The sequence below is a fragment of the Lissotriton vulgaris genome, chromosome 1_1 (genome assembly GCF_964263255.1).
Source record: "Lissotriton vulgaris chromosome 1_1, aLisVul1.2, whole genome shotgun sequence".
Classification (NCBI taxonomy): Eukaryota; Metazoa; Chordata; class Amphibia; order Caudata; family Salamandridae; genus Lissotriton; species Lissotriton vulgaris.
Genome location: NC_141685.1, coordinates 1,935,018,798 through 1,935,037,886, shown reverse-complemented (window position 1 = coordinate 1,935,037,886; position 19,089 = coordinate 1,935,018,798). Strand labels below are relative to the sequence as shown.

The window sequence follows — 19,089 nt, the reverse complement described above, 5'->3', positions numbered from 1 at the left end:
CTTTAAAGTGAGAAGACGTGAGGGACAGTTATGAAGGAGCTCAAAGGGAGCGCACATCAAATAAGTCAAGACAAGATTCAAGTCCCACTGAGGCATTATGAAAGGCACGGGAGAAAAACGTGTGTGTAATGCCTTTGAGGAAACAGTTAACAACCGGGGACTTAAAAAGAGAAGGCTGATCAGGAAGCCGTAGAAAGGCAGAGATGGCCGAAGGATAACCTTTGAGAGTGCCCAGAGCAAAGCCCTGCTGGACCAAGGACAAAAGAAACAGAAGAACCTCAGAAAGGGGATCCACAGCCTTTGCTGTGCACCATGCCACAAATTGTTTCCATCGGCAGGCATAAACTGTTTTAGTGGAGGGAAGCCTGGCTGCCAGAATGACATTACAGACCTCGGGAGGAAGTTCAAAAGCTGTCAACTGTCAACGCTCAATCTCCACGCATGGAGGTGGAGGTTGGGCAGGTTCGGGTGGAGGACCGACCCCTGCTGCTGCAACAGAATACCCTCCTGAAGAGGCAGACGGATCGGAAGATTGATGCTCATACTGAGTAGCTCAGGATACCATACTCTCAGAGCCCAGTCCGGAGCCACAAGAATGACTTGGGCCCGGTCATGCCTGATCAGCACTCTGGGCAGAAGTGGTACAGGTGGAAAGGCGTACAACAGACCTCAGCTCCACTCGAGACAAAAAGCGCCTCGGAGCGAGTGCCTCCTTAAAAATTCCAAAGCGCAGAACTGATGACATTGTGCGTTTTCTTCGGTTGCGAATAGATCTAACCAGGGCTCTCCCCACTGCAGAAAGAGACCTTGCACCACGTCCGAGTTCAGACGCCATCCGGTATCCATCATGCACCGATAGCTGAGTTTGTCCACATTGCGTTCAGAGAACCTGCTAGGTGTTGTACCACCGAGGTAATGCCTTGATTTTCCAGCCATGTTCAGAGGCACAGAGCCTCCTGACATAGGGTCCAGGACCCAACTCCGCCTTGCTTGTTGCAATACCACATGGTGTGGTGTTGTCCGTGAACAACTGCACTACACTTCCCTGGACATAGGGAAGAAATGCCTTCAGCGCAAGTCGGATCGCCCGCAGCTCCAGAAGGTTGATATGGATCCGGGAGTCTGCCGGAGACAAGAGGCCTCTGATCTCCGCCTCTCCCAAGTGGCCTCCCCATCCCAGGAGGGAAGCATCTGTCACCACTGTGTGCTCTGGTTGGGGAAGGGAGAGGGATCTGCCATTGACCCAATCACATTTAGTGAGCCACCACTGTAATTGTCGTGCAGTGCCCTCAGAGATCTGAACGTGGTCAAACAGGTTGCCCTGATGTTGTGCCCACTGGAACTTCAGGTCCCACTGCAGAGCCCACATATGCCATCTGGCATGTGTCACCAGCAGGATGCAGGAGGCCATCAGGCCCAGAAGCCAGAGGGTCATCCTGACCGAAAGCCAAGCTAGAGGCTGAGAGATCGGAATCATAGCCTGAATTGCTCGTGAAGATAAACCCGAAACAACGCCGAATCCAGAACCGCTCCGATGAAGAGGAGCTTCTGAGAGGGACTCAGGTGCGACTTCGGCACGTTGATGGAGAACCCCAGCAAGTGCAGGGGGTTGGCTGTAGTCTGGAGGTGGTTGACGACTGCCTGGGGCGAGCCCGCCTTCAACAACCAGTCATTGAGGTAGGGGAAGACTGACACCCCGGACCTGCGCAGATGAGCCGCCACCACTGCCATCACTTTTGTGAACACCCGGGGGGCACTGGTAAGGCCAAAAGGGAGCACGGCAAACTTAAAATGCTCCCGGCCTACCGTAGGCCGGCAGGACAGGGATGTGGAAATTAGCGTCCTGCAAGTCCAATGCCACCATCCAGTCTCCAAGGTCGATAGCAGTCAGGACCTGAGCCATTCTTGGGGACCAGAAAGTAGTGGGAATAACAACCACTCCCTACTTTCTGATTTGGAATGCACTTGATGGCCCCCTTGGCCTGGAGGGCCGTGACTTCCTGTGGGAGAACACATAAATGATTCCCCCACATGCGGTGGTACTGAGGTGGCATGGCTGGAGGGGAGGACTGAAAGGGAAGTGAGTAACCCTGGCAGACTATCTGCAGCACCCACTTGTCTGATGTAATTTCGCGCCAGTGGGGGAGGTGGTGGCGGATCCTGCCACCCACTGGCATGGGGTGCTCCACGAAACTCAGATTAGGAAGGTTTGGAGGTGGAAGCAGTGGGGGTGGAGGTGGATGGTCCTGCACGCTGGTTCATTAACCCGACCAAGGCTGTGTTGTGGCTGGTTCTGTACAGGCTAGGTGGATGGCTGTGCCTTGGTGCCTCTACCTTGGCCACGAAAGGAACAAAAAGCAGGAGTTGGTGGGTTCTTAGCAGAAAGACCCAAGGACTTCGCCATAGCCTGGAGTCCTTAAAGCTCTCCAGGGCACTGACAGCCTTGTTGCCAAACAGGCAGGTTCCATCAAAGGGCTTGTCCATGAGTGAGCTCTGGACATCGGGCGAGAACCCAGTCGAGCGCAACCAGGCGTGGCGCTGCAACGCCACAGTCGTAGAAATTGCCCTGAGTCAGCGGTGTCCAACCCACACCGAATGGCGAACGTAGCTGTATCCTTACCTTCAGCAATCGCCTGAGAAAGGACAGCCTGCACCTCCTCAGGACACTGAGGCAACACCTGAGCAACAGCATCCCACACCGCGTGGGAGTAGCGGCCCAACAAGCAGGTGGTATTTACCGACCACAGCCCCAAGCTGGCTGAAGAGAACAACCGCTTCCCAAACTGGTCTAGTCCTTATCCGGCAGGGCCTTGGGAAAGGCACTATGTGACGTTGAGGCCTGAATAACCAGTGTCTCGGGCGTAGGGTGAGTGGTCAAGAAGGCAGGGTCACCAGGCGTGGGTCGGTGGCATCTGGTGACATTTTTATCCACCGGGCCCCCCCCCTTCGTGGCTGGCCTTAACCAAGTGCCCAAGAGGACCTCCGTTAGGGCGTCGTTGAAAGGAAGCAACGGCTCCGATGAAGTAGACGCCGTCTGGAGCACCTCGGTGAGGAGGTTGGTCTTGAGGACCGCCGTGGGGAGGTCGAGGTTGAGGGCCTCTGCAGCCCTACGGAGTACCATCGTGTAGGAGGCACCTTCCTCCATCGTAGGTGGGGGAGAGGCGAACCCCGAATCAGAGGAGACATTGAGGTCACCCGCATCCTCCAAGTTGTCCACCCACTCTTGCTCAGAGTCCCTTTGCCAGGCAAGAGGGTCCTCGGACCCTTCCCAGTCCTTGTTCGCCTACGGTGTAGAGGGGGACAGTCACGTAGCCAGAGAAGGAATGAACGGCGTCGGGAGCGGCGCCGGAAATGGGGCCGGCCGGTTCCGGACCTGCGCCACCTCCCAATTCGGATCCCTGGCCGGAACAAAATGGTCCTAGAACCCGGGCAAGGGAGGGATAAATGGCACCCAGTGTGGTGCCGAAGGTGGAGCCGAGGGCGGCGCTGGGGCCAGAGCCGGCAACACCGCACCTTGTGGTGCCGGGGCCGGAGCCAACGGCGTAGGATGCTGTGGCGCTGGGGCTGGCGCCTTTGGCAGAGCCGCTGCGCCAACAGGATCTGGACAACGGACTGCAGGGCCCGAGGGCACGCTGGTGGGAGCCCGAGGCCTAAAAAGGCGGACCATGGCAGAAAAAAACTCTTGCACCTGTTCTGGAGTCGCCGCCGGACCCGGGTATGGTGGGTAGGATGCAGAACTTCCAGGCTCCAGAGGAGATGCATGGGTGGAGCCCCTGTCCCCCTCGTCCATCTCCGAGGAGCGACGGAGGGATGTCAGAGAGCGAACACGCTTCTTTGACTTTTTTTGTGGCGACGCTTACCGGAATCTAAAGGTGAAGACTTGGAGCCCGAGGAGCGACATCTCTGGTCCCGGGAACAACCTCTAGACCCGGAGCGGCGGCAATTTCCTACGCCGCTCCTGCAAGGCCTTGGGGCCATGGCCAGACAATCTCTGCAGTCCCAGGAGTTGTGATCGTTCTCCAGGCTGTAGAGGCAAACATCGTGGGGGTCCGCCACCGACATATTACGGCGACAGATCTCACAAGACTTGAAGCCGGGCATCCCTACGTGCACCAGGAGAAAAAAGGGGGAGACAAAAGTCTCAAAATAGCAGTCAAAAAGTGACTTAGATACGTGCTCATTTCAGATCTGCACATACTGGCACGGGAAAAGAAAGAACTGACATCAGCACGCATGGGTGGTGCCTAAGTACTCTCCATGACGTCATCTCGGTACTTACGATGCCAGTGACGGACGCGGAGCCGCAGGACAGCACCTACTGACGCGCGGGTGACCTGCTAAGCAAAACTTTCCGGATCCAGTCTGACTCCTGGGGATATTCTAAGTTAAGGAATCTATCACTGATGTGTCTCTTTCAGATATGAAAGTTTAAGTGCTATCCAGATCTCTTCAGCAAGAAGAGTAAACATCAATGAATGTCCAATCAACATATGCCTGAGATAATGTCCTCTAAACTTTCAACTTTCATTTTATCAAAATCTTGTTGTTTTACAAGACCATGTCTGGGAGGAACATACAAAAACATGCATACATACAGAAGATATATAACAAGTATCTGTATAATCTGGCCCTTTACTGTTCTAGAGGTTTTTGGACCAAGTCCCACCAGTTTATAAATGGCACCACAATTTCTGCAATAACAATATTGGATCATATTAGAAATTAGTCAAAACTAGATTCTTGGAAATGAAGAAGCATTTCTACGAATTGGGAGAGGAATCTTCAAAAGGGAAACACAAAAATAGATATGAAGGAAGTGTTTTACGCTTTACTGCTAGAACTGCTGATTCTGCTGACTTTCAAGGTGTTTTTTTTGGCAGAGATAGAAACCTTCTTCAAGGTAATAGTGCTGCATCATGTGAGTTTTGGAACAATTTCCAAACATATTGTGACAGGGATTACATAAAGAGAGTCAACTACTTAAAGTCACGATCAGCAAGGTGCCCTTGAAAGGAAAAATGGAAGGGGAGTGTGTACTCTCAGGGCCCGTAGTACAGCAGACTAGGATGCTACTTGTTTTTGCTGTTAAGGCCAAAAAAGCGCTCTGGACGTGTATTGTCTATGCTTTAGTGTATCAACTTCTCATAGGCCACAGATCATCTCATTGTATGAAGGACTAAAGATACAAACGCGCATTAGCTTTTCGCGGCAGCGGAGTCATCTGCATTGTCTCATATAATGTTAAGTCTCTTTTCACTGATATAACTACTTACAAGTACTGCTTTCTCGGTTTGAGAGGTCCATTGCAAATCTTGTCTTCACCGATTTGCAGCATGCAGTTGTTATCGGCGCCAATGACGTAGACTTCTTCTTTGGCCTTAAATCTCTGCTTCCCCTCTGAACATTCTGGATTTGGGAAACCTTCATTTGTGAAATATGGCCTTGGTTTCTTGAAGTAGGCCTCATGCCACTTAGTAATATTTCCTTCATGCTGAACTAATGGCAGAAGAAAGGAACAAAAGTTTAAATGAAAGACGCACAACCTAGGTAGTTCAAGTTGTGAAGTTTGTTGCGTGCCTCTGAGGTATCACTTCCTGGTCAAAAGGTTTAATTCGTGATGAACAATGAGTAGTGTCTCTTAATTAGAAGGCGTCCCCCTGAGCACAGCATCAAAGACCCATCAGTGGGTATCAAAACAAATTATTCAGACTCCAATTCAGTTCAATCTTCTTTTGAGTGAAACAATATCCCATTTATTCATATCATTTGACATTCTGTTCATGGGAAACAAACATCAGCAAGAGCAACGGACGACCCAGGAGGAGCCTAAGAAAAAGAAGGCACGGAAGGGAAGAATCTACCTACAACCAGCACAAAGGGCAAAGGGAAGAAGACTTGAACTCAAAAAATTTAGTGATCAACATCTCTTCCTATGAAGTCAGTCCGATTGAAACATGTATTTTACAAAAAGGTATGTCTTTTATACCAACGAGTCACACGAACATTTTGGAACTGGAAAACTTATGCGCAACCTATACCTGAGGAATTTTTTCGAAAATATTTTAGAGCACACGGAACCAGAGGAAAGAGATTTATTGTGAGGATTGAAACCTAAGAGAACATTTACGGCTCCTGTTAGCCATAAGAGCTTGGACACCTTTGAAAATCTAGTTAAGCATGACTTGCCCACTTTTAACTTCCAGAAAAAAAAAATCGCAATTTAACTGTGATGGAAATGGATGTTCTAAAAAATGTAGCCAATAACACCACTATTACTTGTCAGAATGCCAATAAAGGTGGGGCACTTGTCATCATGGACACTAGTTTTTACAATCAACAGGTACATGCTCACATCATGGACACCAACACTTATGTCGCACTTGAATCTAATCCCACAGATCAATTTTATGAAATTCTCAAGTGTATTCTTTAAAGAGCAGTAGACAATGGCATGATAACGGACAAAGCCAGAAAGCATCTCACTCAAAACGAACCGAAATCACCATCATATGTTACCTAAGGTACATAAACATTTTCGTCAACCCCCTTTTAGACCAATTGTATCCACCGGAGGGAGCATGCATGAGCCAGTGGGGAAATTCTTAGATAGACATTTGCAGCCTTCGTGGTCAAAACCAGGACTTACATCAAGGATACCACTGACTTCATCTCCAGAATCAATCAGATTGTAATTGAGTCCAATGAAGAACTGTGGTTATGTACATCAGATGTTAAATCCTTATATACAACGATCCCCCATGATCTGGGTACAGAAGCCATTGACATCGTATTGCTCTAGTCTAATTTAGACTCAGACTTTCAAACCTTTCTAATAGAATTACTCCACTTTTCACTGTATCAAAGCTACTTAAGTGGGACGAACAATGGTTCCTGCAATTGTCAGGGACTTCCATGGGCAATTGCGCAGCCCCATCGTATGCCAACATCTTTATGCATCGATTTGAGAAAGACAACATTTTGAGCTCTATAGTTTGGAAAGAGCATGCTACAATATTTTTACGATATATAGAAGACATTTTCATCCTTTGGAAAGGTTCTCATGATACGCTAATCTCAGCACTAAACTCGCTCAATAACATCAATGTGAGGATACAATTCACCTTTGAAGTTCATCAAGACACCATGACATTTCTGCATGTGCAAATCCACAAAGTTGCAGGGAAATTAGAAACAAACTTCTTTTGCAAACGGACTGACAAAAACAACATGCTACATTACAATAGCTTCCACCAGAAATCTCTTAAGAACAATCTATCATATTCACAATTAATACATGTCAAACGCATTGTTTCTGATCCTGAAATACGCGTCCTGCAAATGGACACCATGTTAACAAGGTACACCGATCGTGGTTACCCTTCTAACATACTGGAACATGTCACATTTAGGTGCGCCAACAAGAGAAGAACTGACCTACTGAAGACCACAGATAAACCAGCTATAAACCGGATGGTAGTTGTTTCCGAATGCTCAACCATGAGTCACAGTTTCAAGAACACTCAACAGACACTGGTCTGTGCTAGCCGTGGCGCCAGATTTTGAAGGGTTGGTTGTCAAGAAGCCAATTTTTGCATACAGGAGAGGGAAGAACCTCAAGGAATTACTCATGCAACCCATAGCAAAAACGAGTCTGATGGTCTTCAAGGGTTCCTCACTGTGTTATAACTGTAGTAATTGTAACAATGTGATTAAAGGTGCATGGATGGCGCATCCCATGAAAGGGACCAGAATCAATCTCAGGGTGACTGCCACTTGTAATAGGTCCAACGTGATTTACCTTCTGAAATGCCCTTGTGGTTTAGTCTACGTGGGAAAGACTGAGAGGAAAGTAAAGATACGCATGCATGAACATAAGAGTTTCATCCGTACGAAGAACACCAAATCGGTGGTGGCTACCCACTTCATGGAATACCAACACAATATCAGCCAAATCAAGTTTCTGGTTTTGGAAATTGTTGAAAAATGTGAGGGAACAGACAATAACAATCGACTTCTCCAGAGAGAGAATCACTGTATCAGAATTCTCAACTCACTGAAGCCTAACTGACTTAATGACAGGATGGAATTCTTATGCTACTTATGACCTTTGGTGATTTTTCATCTTTCCTTTATATTTTCTCTTCATAACTGTTGCTGTTCTTCTGGCTATTCTTATCAGTTCTTGTATTATTTTTCAGGGCACTCCGTACCGCATTCTTTTATTCACAGTCCATTCTCTGTTTACCTCAACTTGGTGATTTTGTGTTGTTTATTTTATTATGTACGTCAACACTCTGATGAACCTACATGTACACATGGACTTTCACAACATTACCACTCTCATGGTGATTTATGACAACACGACATGGCATGTTTTGACATGTCATCATATGCACAGGCTACACTGGTTTCTTAGAACTGGTGTTCAGTTTGTGCGTCACTTTTGTTCATATTTCATCTGCCGGTTTACATAAGACATTTGGGCATTGACCTCGTTGTTAATCAGAGATGCCGTACAGAGTTGTCGGCCAGCTGGCCGGTTGTGTTCTTTACCCAGCATTCTCATCATACACTGCGAGTGTAACCACTCCAAGGTGGCGACCGGTTCTGATTCTTGACTGGGCTATAGTCCGTTTACACTTTATTGGCTTATCAGCTGCATTCGGAGCATTTGGTCCGAGCTGAGCGTTTGAGACAGATTGCGGCGTGTCACACCACATCACACCGTGAGTACTGGTTCTCTCCGTTCGGTTTTCATAATTTTGGTTCACATTGACCGTGAACTCTACCTGTTCAGCACATTTAGCATGCCTTTGTTAACTTATTTTAATAGGTCCGAACAGCAAGAATACATGCTTTGTTGTTGTGAGTATTTAATGTTTTTGAACTATCGTTTTGAGTACAGTTCATGCGTATAGACCTAGTATGTGCACTTTTGAACATCCTGGCATGTTGCGTAGCAGCATGTGGTTCACCCAGTCACTACGGTATGATATCCACACACAGGATTTTCTCTCTTTAACTCTTCCGCAAGTTCGTCACCATGTGTTATTTTAAGACCGGCTGCACATTGCCGCATGTATCCACCTATTTAATACCGGCATGGCATCTTTTTACAGTGCCATGAGCTTTCTCACTGTCATGCGCTTCTCACGCATCCCACCACTTCTACGAAAAAGATCACAACTGATTAGCATTGACATCAGTATATAGTCACCATCTAGAATACTGCAATATTAGATGGTCATATGTAGTTTTTGTTTTTGCTTTTTCATTCACGCATTTCTTTTCTGATATTTTCAGCACTACATTTGCCACAGAGGCACCTCAGTCACAGGTCATTTTCTTTATTTACAACAATACCAACATTTTCATTGATTGGTTTCCTCATTGTATCATTGTTTATGATTTGTTGCAGATTTGGTCCCCTGGTGAAGGGCATCTGTCTGCCCGAAATTCCTTGGACCGGAATCTATTATATTATGAATGATCTGAAATAAGACATCAGTGGATGTTTGTTTCCCATAAACGGAATCTTTAATGATATGAATAAATTTGATATTGTTTCACTCAAAAGAATATTGAACTGAATTGGAGTCTGACTAATTTGTTTTAACACCCACTGGATGGGTCTTTGACGCTGTGCTCAGGGGACGCCTACTAATCAGGAGACGCTACTCATTGTTCAGAGGAAAGAAACACACAGCACATTACTCATTTCCACACCATAAGTAATTAATTTAAAAAGATAAACAAAAACAATTATCTTAAATCAAAATATGGATTAAAATGAATTCAGAGAGAAAGAAATCAAGAAATAACCCCTGTGCTCTAGAAAATGAATTTCAAATCACAATACTTTATTTTTAGTTTTACAATTAAAGGTTAAGTACAATTCAGTGCAATCTAAAAAAACACAGGCACTGTGTTGATAACATTTATTGAACTTGCTAAAAATAAAATACTTACCTTTTCATTGTATTTTGTTACCTTCTTCTTTAATGGGGACCCATGCAACTGACAATTTGTATTTATTTATTACACAGGATAACTAATCTCTTTTTTTTAACCATGAAATCTGCTTAACGCTTTGACAAGGATATTTGATTATTGTTGCACTCATGTTTGATTCTGGGTTGGGCATTCCGATTCCCTCGCGCTTCCCTGTACAGCTTGAACCTGTCACAGTGAAAATGCCAATGGTTTCCATTTTCTCCCTCCCTCCCCCTGCCCCACTTTTACTTTTCTCTCCCTTTTTTCTTTTTGCAATTGGCAATTAAATTAATTTAATTTTATTATCAGCCTTGAGAAAGACCCAGGCATGAGAGCTGAGAGGGGGTGAAACATGTGTTGACTGTCTTTCTATTTTGCTCTGCACACATTTTTCTGGTCCATCTGAACAATGATAATAAAAGCATAAACATTTCTGACTATCCTGGATCTTTATCTAAATTGGCAATATTATAAAGATAGACGATCTGGCCTTTCAGATCTGTCCATCACCTAGTTAAAGTTATTTGTTTCAATGGGTTAGGGGTTTCCCATTTGAGCATCTGAAGCTACCCGATACTACCCACTGATTCTAGGACGGACAAACACAGTGACCTATTATCCCTTCCGTCTATCTCTAACTCTATGTAATTTGAAGGAGGCAAACGTGAACATGGTGATTATATATATATATATATATATATATATTTTTTTTTTTTGGCTTCATGAAAGTAATTGTCTTTTCCCCTTGATTATTCAATTTTAAATCTTTTTTTATTGTTTTTTTTGTATAATCATAGGATACATAAAATTACATTGATACTATGCACTTTAACCCCCTAACCCCCCCCCCACCCCATAGTCTGGCACTTTTGTAAAAAAAAACACAAACTTAGTACCACGTCGGGTTAATCAATCACATAACAGCCCTGTGTCATATTATTCCACGCTAAATCTAAAGAAAGACATTAATAATAGTAAACACAAAAAATAAAACAAATAAAAAGAATTTGAATACAAATGCAAAGGCACTCGCAAAATCGTCAGTCAAATTTCTGCCTTGTTTAAGAGTTATACCCCAAATATTCTTCAATAACAGTGACACAAATTAAACAAAATTGGATTTACAGGAGTCACAAATTATTATTAGTTTGTATATCACACCATTCCTGTAACGGAGCCCAAATTTTCAAGCCAACAGTGCGTTTCCTTCTACCTTTCCCTTTATAAATTGCAATTTCCAGTTTAAATGCGGCAAGTAATCTAGCGAGCCATTGCTGGAATGAAGGAGCAAATTCGTCTCACCAGGCCGATGCGATACACATCCTAAAAACAGCCATTGAGATAAATATTAATTCCACCCCTGGTCCTTTCCAGTTAGGGTCCGTTGCACCTAGAAGCATCATTTCAATAGTTAGGTTGATGAGATTTTTCACCACCGCAGAGATAAACGTCTCAATATCAAGTTTCAGTTGGGATAGGCCGATGCATGTGGCGAATATATGTACACAGTCTGCATTTGGAGTATGGCAACGGGGACAATATGTTCCTTTACCGGGGCCCCATTTTGCAATTTTATCCAGAGTATAATACAGCATAAAGCAAGTTTTATAAAATTGCGTCTGTAATTTGGTGGGTAAAAGATAAGTTTGTGACATGACCATTGTTCTATCAAATTCTTCGGGGGATATACCAATTTTGTTTTCCCATTTCGAGGCTATATTTCCTATATCATCAGGTGCCGAATTAATTAATAAAGTATATATTTCACTAATAGTGTTTGCTTTTATGGACGACAGTGCCTCAAATAGCACACATTTACTGCAAATGATTCCACTAAGATTTCATCTAGTGATATAATCCCGGATTTGTAAATATTTGAAGAAATCTCGGTTATTAATTTGATATTTCAATCTAAGTTCCTCGATTGTGAGAAGCGCTGTAGAAGAGCAGAGATTGCCGAAATGTGTAATTCCAGCTGCTTCCCATTTCTTCATACAGTTATCCCTAAATATTTCAGGCAGATCTAAATTATCTTTAAAAAGTGTATAGTATGAAACTCGCCCGGCCAATATCCATCATTTTCCTTATTTTTTGCACAATTTTAAATGAGTGTAGAAGCAGCTTAAATTTTACTTTTTTGTGATAGCTGTCATGTAGATGACACCATAAATATCCTAAACTTTTTTCACCTATCATTAATTTATAAATAAGTTGCTTGTTCAGCCCAAGATAATTCACTTGTTGATTCCGTTTGAAGGAGCTCTTGACTATTGATAAGGGTTACAGCCCAATAATAAAATCGCAAATTTGGTAAGGCTAGACACCCCCGTTCCTTAGGTAAAGTGAGGAATTTTAATGCGCGTCTTGGTTGGGAATATGACCATATAAAACTTGAAAAAGTATGTTCCATAGATTTTAAACAGGAATCCGGGAATTCTAGGCAAATTGCTCTAAATAAATACAGCAATTTAGGGAAGAAGACCATATTTATGGCATTTACTCTACCAATCAAGGAAAGATGTAGGTTATCAAGTCTGTGGAGATCTTTTTGCATAGTCCTTAGAACAGGTTTTACATTGATATCGACCAGATCTTCTAGTTTTGCAGTAATAGATATCCCCAAGTAAGTAGTGTTCGGTGTAACTCTAGAGTCAGCAAAAACCACATTTTCATCAATCACAATTTGGGTTTTACCTTGATTAAGGGCATATCCGGCAATAGCTCCAAATTTGGTAGCCTCGTCAACGATAGCAAGCATAGTTGATGCTGGGTTCCTGGTGACGATTGCGATGTCATCTGCGTAGGCTAAAAGTTTAGTAGAGATATCTTGTGATAGAATTGGTTCTATCTCCCTATTCTTTTCCAGTCTTTGTATTAAGGGATCTAGATACAAGGCAAATAACAGAGGAGAACAAGGACAACCTTGTCTTGTTCCCCTAGATATCTTAAACGGCTTAGTAAGACTGCCATTAACCAAAACCATGGCGGCCGGGTTGACATATAATTGTTGTATGGCCTTATTGAAACTTGGGGGAATCCCAACCCTCTTCAAAGCTGTCTAAAGGAACTTCCAGGAGACCCTATCAAATGCCTTCTCAGCATCTAAAAGTACGAGGGCCATAAGGTCTCCTGAAATTCTTGATTGATCCAACCTTATCCTGGGATAAAACCATGTTGGTAATTAGCTATAACTTTATGAATAATTGGGGCCAAACGATTTGCTAATAATTTGGAGTAAATTTTGGAGTCCGCATTAATCAAGGTAATTGGTCTATATGAGCCTAATTGTTCTGGGGGGTTGTTTTTCTTAGGGAATATTATAATTTTTGCACTAGACCAGGATTTACGTGGAGTTCCCCCACTGAAAATATAACCAAATAATGTCACCATGATGTGTTGAAGTTCGGTCAAGAAAGTTAAAAAAAATTCCAACGGCTAGACTGTCTAAGCCTGTCGCCTTACCCTTAGGTAAATTCTTAATTATTTGTTGAATTTCTTCCAAATTAGGATCTTCCATTAATTCCGTTTGATCCGATTCACAAAAAATAGTAGGATTTAGAAAATCCAGATACTCCTTTGTCGTTTTTTTACCCTATGTAATATGAAGGAGGCAAACGTGAACATGGTGATTATAAATGGACTTGAATATAGGAAAGCGTTATTTGCCTCTTCTACCTTTTTTCAAAACACAAATGTCCTGTAGGACTAGATCAACTTTGACATTAACCCTTTCATTTAAAAATGTTGCACTTTCTTGCGGGTTGGGTATGGTTTTCCAACACTGCTGCAAATCCCTATTTGTGGATAGGTTGCTATTTCTAGCTATGCATAGTTTACTACACCCAGAAATTACCAGGTACTATAAAGTAGTCCACACCGTTCGTTACAATTTAAACCTGCAAGAATTTAACAGGGAAAAAAAGAGCATGATATCTATCGTGACATGCAGATTTTGGTGCGCTAAAGACCAAAATTCACATAGTATTCACATAAAACTTGGAATACTTGTAAATTTAACAAAACCTATGCATTTCGAACCCCAGGAAGTTGGAGATTATCAGGTAAAGTAAACAGCGCCAAAACCACAGGAGCACTTGAAATACGAGCTTTAGACTGCAAATAAATGGTCAGTAATCCAAAAATTAAACATTACATTTACCTTCATTCATCGTGCAAATGCATCACTTATACCTCACCATATTTTTTTTCATTTTAACAAAGCTCAATCAAATATATAGGACATCGTTAGTTTCATATGTGGGTAGATTACATTATTTCAAGTATAAGTCTCATTTTGGAATATAGCTCCTTCTAAATGTTGTTAAATTGCTCCCAAGTCTAAGACGGTGGCGAATCTTGGAAGGATAAACGAGCCAAACAAATATGTGTATTTTTCTTGCGAGTGTGAAAATGTGAATCAACAATCGCTCCTCCTTTGAAAGAAAAGTAACCTGGGTTTCCATAACATTCCCCCAACATTTCCATTTTTATGTGCAAACATCCAGGAAGGAAACCACTGAAGATTAAATGCTTCTTTAGCTTGGCTTTTACTGTATGCCCTGGGTTATCTGCTCCAATCCCTTTAAGCTACACATTGTAATAATCTGCAAGCATCTGCCATCATCTGTTTGCAGTTGCTGACATCTGGAATTTGCAGGTTTTAAACCGTAAGCCACCCTTCGCATGAAAGAAAATCTCAAACCTGTAGATTTTAAAAACACATGCCAACTTTCATGCGGGGAGGACATCAGCTCTTCGATATACTGGGATAGTTTCAGTGAAATGGAATGATTTGATAAAAAAAAGTTGGAGAGGGAAACTTGAAACCCTGCTTAAATATAAGACATGCGGAATTTGTTTTGGGATGGCTGCTTACTTTAGGTTTGAAAAGGCAAGCGTGAGGGACTCTGCAAGAAAGTCACTGTGAAACACATGCTGCTGTTTCTGTTACCTCCAGCTTCTGCTACCAGCACCTGTATGTGCTTGATGGGACCATGGTCATCGTTGAAGTAGCATATCGGCATCCGAATAGTGATAGTTGTGGAGGAAACCACCAGGGCACCGCTGCCCTCGTAAACAGGTACAGGTCTCTTGGTAGGCAAGGGTGGTTCTGTAGCAAAAGAGAGAAGTTAAAGGTTTTAATTACTGACATATTTTACAGCCGCGGCCCGTGCAGGTAAGAGTGGTGAGGCTGGGTTGGGGGGGGGGGGGGGGGGGGGGGGGATTTTGACGGACGATGACGAGGCAAAATTAATGATTTATTCAATTTTCTCTCGTCAATGTTCATTGAAATCCCCCATTGTCCATTGAAATACATCCCTACTCCCTCGGCCTCACAGCCCATCTGCTCTTACCTGCACGTGCCACGGCTGATTATTTATGAACATTCGGAATTCCTGCTTGAACGTAGCCTAATTTAAGTTTTACATACATGTACATGTTGCATGTGCAGCACCATATTGAAAGACGTACGCAGACTTGAGTTGCATGGGGAAATCTGTGTCCTGCTAGTGTCTGTGAATCCAAAAGGAGAGTTCTCTGACTAGCAAGGTGGCATGCAACATTCAAATAAGGGAAATCTGCTTACTCGGCATACATTCCTATGATGGTGTATGTACCACCACTGAAGGAAGATTTAAATAGAAACCACATATGAGATGGACTATATATATTTTACACCTCTCCGAGGCCGGTGACCTGGGAGGTGTCACAGGGGCTCTAAAATAAATAGCTACCTTCCTAACACCGTCTGTGAGAGGGACAGATGGACCAGCCACCTAAACCTTCATAGAAAAGCCTGGGACATCACTGCTCCGTGTTGTTGCGCAACATGCTCTATTGCTCACCACATGGTGTGTGCATCTAGGCAGTAGACAACTGAAAACTTCATGTAATCAGGTGAACAGTGATGATATGTCTAACTCACAGGATTATCCCTCAGACGAAGACTGTGCATTTTTTGCATAATACGGGCCACCTTCTGCGGAGCCACTGCCCCTATATATTAACAAGCATTGGTAAATGCATTAGGTTTTGCCTATGTGATTAATAATAAGCGGTTTTTGTTGTAAGTTGTAGCTTGCTCAATACTTTATACAGTATAAGTTACAGAAAGTCTGTTACAGTGTTATGACTTGTTTATGTACAAAAAGGCAATATATTGTGCCGTTGCTAGTGGTATAGTGTGGGTAAGTAGAAGCAAAATTTAGAAAATTGAAATGAAAGAGGGAAATAATAGAATTAATTGATCTAATAGCAATATTATGTGTTTAAAGGAGTTCTGACAACTTTTGGGCCCGGTACCACTGCACCTGCTGCACCATTCAAATCATGCCCTTAGTACCTGCAAGATAACTGCATTTGTGACTGCCTGTCTAGTTGTCAAATATAGCAATATTTGTTGTTTAGAGGAGCTATGACAACTATTGTCCCTGGTGCCACTGCCCCTCTTCACCATTCAAATTATAACCCTATTGTCTGTAGGTTAACAGCACTTGTGACTGCCTGTTCAGTAGTAAAATATTGCAATATTTGGTGTTTAGAGGGGTCCCTAGAACTTTGGGCCTGATGTCATCGCACCTGCTGCACCACTGAAATCATTAACCTAATGCCTGTATGGTAACTGCACTTGTGACTGCTTATTTAATAGTTAAATATAGCAATATTTTGTGTTTAGAGGAGTTCTAACAACTTTTGACCCCAGTGCCACTGCACCTGCAGCACCATTGAAATTGTGGCCCTAGTACATACTAGATAACTGAACTTGGAACTTCCTGTTTGGTAGTAAAATGTAGCAATATTCTGTGTTTAGTGTGGTCCCTAGAGCTTTTGGCCCGGCCTCTGCCACTGCACCTGCCGCACCATTCAAATCAAGTCCCTTTTAACTGCAAGATAACTGCAATTGTGCCTGCCTGTATAGTAGCATAATATGGCAATATTAGGTTTTTAGAGGAGTTCTAACAACTTTTGGCCCTGGGGCCACTGCACCTGCAGAACCATTGAAATCATGGCCCTAGTGCATACTAGATAACTAAACTTGTTGTAACTGCCTGTTTGGTAGCAAAATTTAGCAATATTCCATGTTTAGTGGGTTCCCTAGAGCTTTTGGCCCGGCCCCTGCCAGTGCACCTGCCGCACCATTCAAATCAAGTCCCTTTTAACTGCAAGATAACTGCGATTGTGTCTGCTTGTAAAGTAGCGGAATATGGAAATATGAGGTGTTTAGAGGAATTCTGACAACTCTTGGGCCTGGTGCATCATTCAAATCATGACCCTGTTGTCTATAAGGTAACTGCACTTGTGACTGCCTGTTTAGTAGTAAAATATAGCAATACTAGCTATTTGGTGGGGTACTTAGAGTGTTTGGTCCTGGTGCTACTGCACCTGCTGCAACATTCAAATCATGATCCTACCACCTGCTAGATAACTGTAATTGGGACTGCCTTGTTTAGGAGTACCATTTAGCAATAATCTGGGTTTAGTGGGGTCCCTAGAGCTTTTAGCCCCAGTGCCACTGCACCTGCTGCACCATTCAAATCAAGTCTCTTTTAACTGCAAGGTAACTGCACTTGTGGATGCCTGTTCAGTAGTAAAATATAGCAAAACTCTTGTATATTAAGTTTAGTTTTGACATGTGGTTTTGTTACAACATTTAAAATTTGATCATAATGATCAAATAGATTAAGTTGAAAAAAATCTATCTGATAATGGCTACAAAGTGCAAAGAAAGGTACTTTGGCATGAAAAGGAAATGCCACAAATGTTCGAAGGCTAAATCATCTGCTTTACCTAACTAAGTAATTAAAAGCAAGCATTTCAGCATCCTAGTAGAAGCTGTCTGCCTTTTCCATGTGAAGAGGTCTTATCTTGACAGTGAATCAGGCTGAAACAGTGTGAACAGCTTTAGTAGAAGTATCGTAAATGAGTGCAGCCAGGACATTTTAACAGTAAAAAAGTTCCACACAAAGGCGAATGAACACAGTAATTTGGCTTTGGGAACTGATAAGAGCCCCCTTTTAAGATATTTTAAATACAAGAGATTTCACAAGCACAGCGCAAGCGCTGTGCTGGGGAAACCTAAAAACATAAAGGGGGTCAGTACTGAAGTATTTCAAATGTTTATAATGCTGTTGTTAATGCAGGTAGTTTTTTTTAAACAATATAACACTTGAAATCTGCTTATATTTTAAATAAGATTATGTGACAGGAAGACCCACCTTAAAAAAATGCTTGAATTCAGCATTATTATTTAAGTGTTACAGCACATAAAAGTAGAGTTAGAAGAGAATCTGATGAGATTGATTAATACGATAGCAATGTACACCATGCTTTAAGCACACATAGCAGCAGCAATACCAATAAATGCAATACCGAAGTAGGCTGTCATCTATGCACTCACAATGATATTAATACCAGTAAATGCAATGCCAATGTACACTGTAACCTGTGCACGCACAGTAATGTCAATACCAGTAAATTCAATGTCGATGTACACCGTAACTTATGCCTGCATAATAACCTCAATATCAGTGAATGCAATGTTGATGTACGATGTAACAACTGTACATATAATAATGAGAATATTGGTAAATATGATATCAGTGATAGCCATGTTACACATACACAGACTCACAAACTCTTATCATTGCTGTCGGATTTATCCAAGATGACCTCCCCATCAGCTCCAAGTCAGGGAAACGTGGTCAGACATGCCCTGCGACCCAAACCCAAGCCTACCACTTGACAGGTCACAGGTAAGGTTACACTTAGCCCAAAGACAAATGCATGCCTGGGGAAAACCTTGATCGTTCCCACAGATAGGTAGTCACACCACGAACAGGAACAAGGAGATTTTCCTGATAAAACAAATTTCCCCAAAGGCGCACATTCCCAAAATACCACGAAGTTAGATGCTACATGTAGTTAGGAACACTCAGGCAAACAAGGCACAAAATGCACACCACATGAGGTGATCACACCGGACATCTGGACATGCACACTGGCCCACACTAGCTCTTCCCCGAGGTCCAGAGCAATCTGTGTCCCCCTTAGCAGATGGTTTTTGTTGTTATTTAAGAATTCTTTCAAATTTTCAAA

The 19,089-nt window shown here is 43.0% G+C and overlaps 1 protein-coding gene across 1 annotated transcript in view; it reads right to left on the bottom strand.

Annotated features, from left to right (window-relative positions):
- The window catches only part of PTPRQ (protein tyrosine phosphatase receptor type Q), a 1,452,710-nt gene that overhangs the window by 239,371 nt on the left and 1,194,250 nt on the right, over positions 1–19,089 (bottom strand). Inside the window, exons 52-53 of the mRNA XM_086919596.1 lie at positions 14,945–15,103; positions 5,274–5,496 (exon numbers count right to left, since the gene is read on the bottom strand). Coding sequence (XP_086775722.1) covers positions 5,274–5,496; positions 14,945–15,103 — 382 coding nt within the window. The remainder of the gene's footprint in view (positions 1–5,273; positions 5,497–14,944; positions 15,104–19,089) is intronic.